This window comes from Zerene cesonia, chromosome 19, assembly GCF_012273895.1.
Source record: "Zerene cesonia ecotype Mississippi chromosome 19, Zerene_cesonia_1.1, whole genome shotgun sequence".
NCBI classification, from domain to species: Eukaryota; Metazoa; Arthropoda; class Insecta; order Lepidoptera; family Pieridae; genus Zerene; species Zerene cesonia.
The window spans coordinates 5362629-5372409 of record NC_052120.1 but is presented as its reverse complement, the minus strand read 5'-3'; the positions used below and the strand labels follow the sequence as shown (position 1 = coordinate 5372409).

Below are 9781 nucleotides of genomic sequence, written 5' to 3'. Positions count from 1 at the left end.
TTTTTATATGTGAAGATAATAGATATACCAAACTCACTTTTTTATATTGATAGGAAAGATACTTGGTAAGTGGATATTGTAAAATAAGATGTAGGTCATTCTTTGGTACCGATTTAGTTTCTCAACGTTTTGACTTATCTTACTGGGAAACGTTGCCAACGAACCTCGGTCACCAGCTTTATATAACTCTGTTGTCGAAACCAAACGTGCTGTGAAATTGTTTAGTCTGCAAACGTATTATCGCCGAAGCTTTACTTTTGAAAAACAGTTATTATATTTATTTTTTATTAACAAATTCAACAATTTAATATCAACAAAAATTAACATAAGATTAAAACATAAACTTAATAATATTATAAGCTTATCTATCTATATGAAACAGTCAGTGGGAATATCTGGCATTTATTTGTGTCCCTTCTTGAAGCCCCAATGCTTGTGATCTTCGTGACCGCCTTTCTTTCCATGATCATGATGGTGATGATGATGCTCATGATGGCCGCCCTCATCGTGGTGGTCCTTGTGGTCATGGTGATGTCCTCCCTTCTCGTGGTGGCCCTTTTTGCCATGCTCGTGATGGTGATGTCCACCATGCTTATGTCCCTTGTGGAATTCTCCGCCTTTCTTGTGTCCATGTTCTTCATGATGTCCACCATGATGTTCATGGTGACCACCGTCATGATGGTGGTCGTGGAAGTGCTTTTCCTTCTTGAACTCATCATGTTTATGTACACCATGATGTCCCTTAGTAGAGTGACCCTTATGGTAATGTCCCTCTTCGTGGTGTCCGTGTCCTTTGTGGCCCTTCTCCCCGTGGTGATGTTCATGGTGGTGACCATCATCGTGGTGATGATGTTTTTTATGTCCACCGTGCTCATCATGGTGTCCCTTATGTCCTTCGTGGTGGTGGTGTCCCTTTTTGCCATGTTCGTGATGATGGTGACCTTTGTAGCCCTTATGTCCCTTTTCTCCGTGGTCGTGGTGATGATCCTCATGGTGCTCGTGACCGCCTCCCTTATCCCACTTGCCACCGTGATGAGAAGCGGCTTCTTCGAGATCAGCGTCCCGTTTCGCTCGGTTCACCTCCCGGCAGCTGACGTAGGCCAGCGCCGCAACCACGACACAACACCAAAGTAAACTCCTCATATTTCCACTTTATCCGTATGAGCGAAGTGAACAACTGATAATTTTTCCGATAACGTCTAAGTTTTTATACTGAATAGTTCTTTTAGTTGTAACTTGTGTAATGTAAAACACCAAGGTTGAAACTATGTCGTAGAGTCGAGATACAACTGCATTGCGCAGTGGGACCCGTTGTCCGAACAAAACATTCATAAAAAACGTGCTTGTTACTAGCATTCGTTGCAATGTGAACAACGCAATATTTCCCTCTAGTGGTTACGGCTTTAAAATATACTTTTTTTCTATTACAACAGTGTTTATAGTGGCATGTTTGTTGGTTTTTGAAATTTATTTCCATCAATTAATTCGTACTTTTTTGAATTGATCATGCAATATGTATTTTCGCATTTCGCACGTTATATTCGTTCTCCAATACTGAGAAAATTTAGAAGAAAATTAATATTTTATCAATTTTTTTTTCTTGTTATTAAGTGGGGCATACATGTTTAAAGGTAAGTACTAAAACTTAAAAAAAAATTGCAATCTGCCTTCTCATCGCTTGTTCACATAAGACAAAATAGTCTCGTTAATTAGGCTTTCTTTGGTGACAGAAATAAATAATGATCTTAGACATTTTAGTGTGCTCGAATTCAGGGATGTATAAATATCATGAGTGTTTTAACTTAGATTTTATACAGAACAGGGTCCAGATAAGTAACTCGCGTTTGTACTTACCTATATTATGGAATCAGGGGGAAATATTTATATTAGTTAAAATAATAATTATAATAAAAATATAAGTTTTAAATTTACAATAGAGTGAACGAATTCCAGTATCTAGAAACTAGATGTTTTGGGAACAAGGGAATCCATTGGAATATTGGATATCTTACATGATTTCAAATTTCAGTGTATCCGTAGGGATTTCAAGATGTCCCGAATATGTTAATTTCTCTGATACATAAAATGTGACACAAGTATATCCCTTATTGACAGAAAATTTATTATATTGAGATGTTTAATCTATGCATAAAACATAGATACATACATAAATATCTTGTGGCGTAAAGGAGGCAAGTGTTAGGGCGTCAAATTTACAGGGGAAGCTTTTTCCAATGATATGGTAGAACAACTAAACCAATCAAAACAAGGCCAAGTATGAATTGGCCAAGCACCAGTTGGCATGGTCATAAATTAGATGGGTGACCATTTTTAATTTCTGTTGATCTTTAGTTGTTTTTTTTCCTGTTTCTTATATGTCTGAAGCGGAAATTTACCGTTTTTTAATGGTTTGAATAACATACAAGCACATAGTCATTTTTGTTTTATGTTCAAACTCTCTAAAATCTTTGAAGAATTAATCAAACCTGATATATCCGATATTCGCACCATAATTACGTCCATGATTAGCACGTTAAGCTTATAACGTATCTACCATTATTAACCGACGTTCCCAAAAAACGAAGAAGGTTCTAAATTCGATTGTACTTGACAACTCCATGGGTTTTCAATTTCTTTTGTCTTTCATAGGACATTGCTGCCATTTGATCCCTTTTTAAAATCAATAGTGATACCTCCCCAAAGGAACGATGGTGGTCTAATTATTGAAATGAATAATTTACATTAACGGCGTAGGTATTAAATAAAAAACAACAATAATTTTTACTTATTTTATTGATATAATCCTCAACAACAAATAGCAGAGTACATTCTACAAAATTCTAAATTGTTAATACGCTAAACACTTAACATAAATTTTAAACTAAATATACTTTATTACATATATTTCTTTAACAAATCACATGAACAACTTTTAGTTGAAAAAATCAATTAACTAAAGGAATAATAGGCTACTTATCGTTCCTTACAATGTGTAAGTGTTAAACACTTATGAAATTACAATTTAATACATGTTTGTCAGTCCCCCGGAGTTTATGCGGCATTCTTGTATTCGAAAATAATTTAATGGACATCATTTGTTTATCTCACACTGAATAAATGAAAACCTGGATTGACTCTTCCGATTTAATTACACGTTTCAGTGTTTATTTTAAGTGTTCCGCAAATATTAGTACTATACTGTGTTAATATGACCATACATGTAGCTTCGTTATAATTTTCCAACCAAATCAATTATAAATCTTTTCATAAAATTTTAGATTAGTATTATTATATAAACAAAAATATATAAAGACAAAGAACTCAGATTTTTAAAATGTTCGTATAAATCTCATAATATATAAACAATAACCGACACATTAAATGAAAGCTTAACCTATGTGTTATATCATTGCAAGAACGCCAATTAAATAAATTGAATGCGACGTAAGATATATGCAAATAATCTTGAGATCTTACTGTAGCCTCACCACAAACCTTATTAGGCAACGATTATAATTCTCCGATTTGAAGGTATCCCAAGGAAAAAGTTTGATATAACGTTGTATTATAGAAGCGTTTATACCGAAACAAGAAATATTACTTAAAAGGAAAATCTATATTAAGCTATATCTATTTGTGTTATCTTTTTTTTTCATATATATTTTTATGATATTAGATGTTGTTAGTTAGTTGTTGATGTATTTGCAAACATGAATTCCATCAGAGTCTGTACAATCTCAAATTTCTGTTGTTTATCATGTGCTTAAAATATATGATTACAATATATTGTGAAAAGCCCTTTCTTTGACCACATGTTCGACATTGCTACAAGATTTATATAAAACATAATGTTAGTTCCTTATGTCATGCATTTAATTACGACAAAAAATATAAAAGACAAATAGGATATTGTATATCAATAGCCAACGTATTTCCGTTAGCAGATGAACGTGCGCTTGTAACGTAACGTGAAGAGCATCCAATCAGAATTAAATTTGCATTTTACGAAAACGCTTTTTATAAGCAGGATATTTACATAGAGGCGTTTTCTTTCACGAGCTTTGAAAGTGGAAGTAGGTCTAATCGGAGTGATAAATCTGTAAAATGAATACTTGTATTCTAATAAAATACCATATAGTTATTATGAGTGTCGAATCCGATCGTTTTTTTTTTATTAAGTCAAACAACTAATGTATGTTCTACGAATAGTAAAAATGTTTATATTTTCATATAAAAAAAATGTAATTTACACTGTATTATTATAATTAGCAAGAAGTATACATTCTACCAAGTATCAATCTAATCTCATAATCTTTCAATATGTAAAATGTTAAACAACAAATAATTTAAGTGTAAAGTATTTATTTGTGCCTAAGTGAAATACATATTACCATTTATTACACTAGAGCGAGTAGACAAAAACAAGTGTTACTCGTTTATTCCAATCCATATTTGTTAAATTATAGCCTATAATATGTAAAGTAAAAGACCTCACAACTCTAAGTACCAATACCATAATGAACTTTAAACACGTGATAATATGAAGCGTTTTCGTGTAATGCAGCGCTAGTATAAGGTGCTTTGAGGTAAAAGTGCCCGCCACGATAGAAGTCTTCGGCTGCGCAAGGGATGAACTGTGTAAAAATCTCACACTTCACACTACTGTTACCAACTGCACTATGGGACTTTTTTCGTGGAGTGCACTCTAACTGTGAACATGGGACCATTCCAAAATATATAATTTCAATGATTGTTATTTATTATCATTTACAGAAAATAAGCAAAATATAACCTTTATCAATTCTAGAATAAATATCAGTTGAAACTATTTTAACTTCCGTTTGGCATTACCTAAAAAATCCATATCATATATTTTTTCTGTATTATAAAATATGAAATTAATATTTTGCTGAGAAACTAAATATTCATTTTGGTCTTTAAATTATGAAACGAAGTAAAAAAGTTTAATTTAATATTTTGCTTGATTTTATTAGTCCGAAACAGTCCCACACCCGCAGCAATCATAAGCACACGTCTAGTTGAGGTGGAAGCCGCGCTCGTTGGTCGCGGCGAGCAGTCTCTCGCGCAGCACCTCCTTGCACGAGTACTCGGGCAGCTTGAGGTAGTGCACGCACGTGTTCACTGAAGGGTATGAACCGTCGCCCGCGTCCACCTGTACGGTGAACATGTATTAAAATAAATATCGATTCGTCACAACATCACAAAAATTACTGGAGACATAATATATTTTTGCGGTCCGTTTAAATTTTATTTATTATTCCACCTGAACAACCTTTCAACCAAATCCAACCACACCTGTCTTATGAAAATAATCCTTATAAAGAATACACATTATATTATTATATGTGTGGTTCTTGTTGGTTCTACATATTCTGGATTATTTTTACTTTGAAAATTTTAACTTAGACCTCCATCTGATTTATTATTATAAGTAATGCAAGATACCAATTTATAATTTGGGAAAAAATTATTATCTGAATTATGCCCTATTCATTATTATACAGTTTAAATACCAATTCAAGCCTATATACATATTTATTAATGCTGCATACAAAAAATATATATAAATTGCAAAATGATAATGCACCTTTCTAACAACTGTGAGCCTCGGGTGCAGGTTGGCGAGCCCGCCGGGCGGCAGGCTGCTGCAGCCCGTCGCGAACTGCAGGAACGCCTTGCGCTCGCGCCACGACATCTCCACCAGAACGTCCACCAGACGCAGGAAGCCAGGGCTGCATACAGAAAAAATATATATTATATATCGAAAACCTAAGACAAAATCTTAAATATTATTTTGGCCAAGGCCATTAAGAAAATTACTAAAAGTTAAATCTTGTAAAGAATTACTGAGTCTAGTTTAAAATTAGCAATGGACATTTATAACTTCTTTGTAAGATTACATGACAATAAAGATAATTATTAAACCAATTATGGTACATAAATACTGAATACTATAATATATAAAAACTGCAAGAAATGTCTCGCGTTCCTACACAATAATGAGCACACGCGCGTACCTATCCCTAGTATAGCCGAGTTTGGGCTCGGTGTACTGCAGCAGGTGGTCGCGCGTCCACACGGGCCCGCGCTCGCCGCACACGAGCAGGCGCAGCTCGGGCGGCGAGAAGGCGCGCAGGCGGCGCGGCGGGAACACCGCGCCGAAGCCGCGCCGGAACGCCGCCGTCTGCCGCCGCACGCCCTCGCGCACCATCCACGCCGCGCTCGCCGACGCGTACGCGCGCGCGTTGTGCGCTCCCACCTACGCACACGCACGGTATCACGGTATCGTTCATACATTCCTTATATGCTTATTTTTCATAATTGATAATTCTTTGGAATTGAAAACGAATGTTATATAATAGTATGTGTTTGCTATATTATGTTAAATATAAATGTGGTTACAATAATAAACAGAAAATTAACTTAAGTGAAGAATTAATTGAATTTATAAATAATTTTACAAAATCTATTTCAATATTATCACATTTATGGAGTATTAAAATAGTTCCCGTGTACAATATAATAAGCTGTAGTAGTCATGACAGATATTATTTGTTATATTTAGCTTATTATATGAATAGGGTCTTCCTACCAATGAAAGAACTATTTCTATTACCTATTATATAACTATTTCTATTACCTCAATCTGGTCTCCACCGTCACACAGCGGTTGTATAGCCACGTCGGGATCCGAGTTGGACGCCACGTGCGTCATAGTAAGTGCTAGTTCTTCGAACGTCGCGCCCTCAACCAGCAGGTCGCGCGCACGCTTCGTCCGCTCCGCCTCATCCAGCGAACCGTCTCGCTGTATCGAGTCGTACTCGTCCGCGGCGTTTAGAACGCTCATTAGGAACCTGCAAAACAGAGTAATATAATAAAATGGTAACGTAATTTTAAAGTTAAGACAGTAATATTCTTTCTATTTACCTATGTCTAATTGGATCAACTTCAAGCAAATGTTCAGTCGTCAGCTCCTCGCCGCACATGATTCTTAAGAAAGGCTCTGATAAAGGTAAATCGACTAGTCGCCCGTCTTGTAAAACCTGCAATGGACAATTTTCGGCAATTATACTGATATAATTCATCATTATAATGTATCTGAATACAATTAATACAAACATACAATAACTTTTAACTATGATTTTAAAGCCTTACCTTAGCTAAAAATACTCCAAGGAACCAGAAATATTTGCAAACTTTATCACAGATAGTAGAGTCTTGAGGGAGGGGCGCGGGGAACAGCCCACCGGCGCGCGTCACATAGAACCCGATAGGTTTCTCTGTTTATAAAAATTATAACTATTACTATTTCATAATAAACAGACGCGATAAAATTATAATTAGGCCTATACACCTAAAAGCTACGTACATTTGAAATGATTCTATAATAAAATACGGTTAATAGGGACATGTATGAAGTTCAACAGTAAGCTATTAGTTCATACAATTTACGATACGTATATAAATTTCCACGTGCCACACAAACACATGTGTTAATCGTAAGGTAATTTAATCGCTGAATATGCTACGTACCGCCGGGCAGGGTGAGGTGGTGCGGCGCCGCGTCCGCGTCGTGCAGGTGCGCGTCGTTGAGCCACATGTGCAGGTCGGCGCGCTGCAGCTCGGCCGCCACCAGCGCGTAGAACTCCAGCGTCGGCCCCAGCCCGGTGCCCTCCTCGCCCGCGAACTCCACCTCCAGCACCGACTTGCGACCGGCGTGCACGCGCATTACCTAACGACGTACATTTTATGTGAACACATCGTTATCAAATGAATACTAAAATAATAATATAATTTTGTCATAAATAATGCCTTTATTTATAATCTTATGTTAAATTTCTTGCTCCTTAACTCTACAACGATTTATCTCTTGATATCTGCATCCAGCATGGACCTGTCACCTCCTCGTCGCTCGTCCACTTTTTTAACTTACTTTTTATTAAGTAGCTTGCCCACTTCCATTCACATTCTTTCTTTGTTTTCTGATTGTTTTTAACCTAATTTTGTGTTTTAATTTTTTACATAGAATATGTTTCTTTCCATTCGATGCTTGCAAGTTTCTAAGGATTCCACTTTTTTTTGTACATCTCCATGTCTGACGTCCAAAGGCTCACCTTTGGACGTCAGACATGGAGATGTCGGACGTCATGACAAATAAAAAATTTAGTCATACGCGCTTACATATTAAATGGACATTTTGTCATAATCGAGAGCAAAGAACGGAATTTATATGTAGAATACATATGGATTTATATGTATTCTGTGGTTCTAAGAAAAAACAAAAGTTGCCCTTGATGAAGCAATATAAAATATCGTAACAAAAAAGACTACGCTTAATTGTTTAATTACCTGCATGGCAGATCGCAGTAAATTAGGATTTCGAGGTATCCTAACTCGTTCATGCCTCAGTCTTCCCATACGGAACTCAGATGCCTCTAGTTCCGCCCGACGTGGAGACACTGTGTTACCCGCTCTGCAATACAACAGATTATTGTTTTGTTATTCTTTTAATTTTATCATATAAAGTACAATAAAAAAAAAAACAATTTAGTAAAATAGAAAATACCTTTGCCTGTCGAGAGCTCGATCCCGTTGTGCCTGGAGCCATACTATCGTCCGAGATGTCCCAAAGGCGGTACACGCAAAGAACATTTGTCTCGTCTCCAGCGGGAATAGGAACGGGCACCAGTCGTTTAGCTGTTGGCACCTAAAAAAAATAATAATATTATAGCATCACATAAATAATTGCATTTAACACTTTTAGCCAAACCATGTATATTATATAAAGTGTAATATGGTACTCCAGGTTACCATCTGGGCGTAGCGGCGGCGGCCAGCGTGAGCGGCTCCTGCAGCTGGTGGTGCAGCTTGTTGGTGAGCTTGGTGGAGAGCAGCGCGTCGGGCGGCAGCGCGGGCACGGCGCCGCGCAGCCGCCGCAGCACGCGCACGCAGCACGTCACCATGCTCGCCCACTCGCCCTCCGCGCCCGCCACGCCGCGCTCCGCTGCAAAGTACACGTCATTGTAAGTCTAAATATACATTAGTTAAGTATTATCCGTTTAGAACGCAGTAGATTAAAATATTTTTTATCCTACTTAATTTTTCTATTACTTAATATTTGAACATAATGTGACAGATATGTTTTATTGTATTATGCCCTTTGTATAATACAGTCATATTTACGTAATACAAAATTAATTTCCGTGTATATAACAAGGGAACATTGTGATTCTAAACTTCTACATAAAGCCTTCCAGCTAAGATCAGCTTAGTGCTGCTCATCGAAAATATAATTTAGATAGTCGATACCCACGTATCGATTATATTAATTACCATATCTTTTTACTGTGTGAATTGATTTTTATGATTCTATTTTAAAGCTGGCCCGCCATATTCTCTCACTTAAACTTGGTCAAATTCTAACAATTAATTGTTAGAATTTGAAATTGATTGGTTTAGTTTTATTACAAAAAAAAATTAATTGCTATATAACATAAAAAACACTACAAATAAAACAATATTCTTTATATGCTCTACAATAATTACCAACAAATCTTATCAATGAAAAATGTTACTCACCAGGATCACCAGGTTCATCTTCTTCGCTATCACTTGAGACTCCAAACGCGTCTGTGCCCTCCATCTCCTTATAAGTCAACCTGTTTGCACAAATATAATTATAAAACTATTGCACCTATTCAATCTCTACAACAACATTTACTTACCCCCTGAATTATAAACATATCCAGGCAGCATATAT

General features: G+C 36.3%; 2 protein-coding genes across 11 annotated transcripts in view; both read right to left on the bottom strand.

Annotated features, from left to right (window-relative positions):
* Positions 1-211: 211 nt before the first annotated feature.
* LOC119834683 (histidine-rich glycoprotein-like) lies at positions 212-1328 on the bottom strand. Its single transcript, XM_038359130.1, has one exon. It carries the CDS (start codon positions 1141-1143, stop codon positions 403-405), a length of 741 nt encoding a protein of 246 aa, XP_038215058.1. The 5' UTR covers positions 1144-1328; the 3' UTR covers positions 212-402.
* A 1447-nt stretch (positions 1329-2775) lies between these two features.
* LOC119834681 (E3 ubiquitin-protein ligase Ufd4) overlaps positions 2776-9781 on the bottom strand; it is a 22920-nt gene continuing 15914 nt past the window's right edge. For 9 of the 10 annotated variants that reach the window (XM_038359120.1, XM_038359122.1, XM_038359121.1 and 6 more), the window contains 11 exons: positions 9601-9680; positions 8833-9025; positions 8588-8728; positions 8371-8494; positions 7555-7753; positions 7177-7301; positions 6949-7064; positions 6662-6875; positions 6039-6280; positions 5609-5753; positions 2776-5173 (listed from right to left, as the gene is read on the bottom strand). In XM_038359120.1, the coding sequence (XP_038215048.1) occupies positions 5036-5173; positions 5609-5753; positions 6039-6280; positions 6662-6875; positions 6949-7064; positions 7177-7301; positions 7555-7753; positions 8371-8494; positions 8588-8728; positions 8833-9025; positions 9601-9680 (1717 nt within the window). In that variant the 3' untranslated portion in view covers positions 2776-5035. The remainder of the gene's footprint in view (positions 5174-5608; positions 5754-6038; positions 6281-6661; positions 6876-6948; positions 7065-7176; positions 7302-7554; positions 7754-8370; positions 8495-8587; positions 8729-8832; positions 9026-9600; positions 9681-9781) is intronic. The other variant, XR_005288013.1, reaches the window with a different exon arrangement.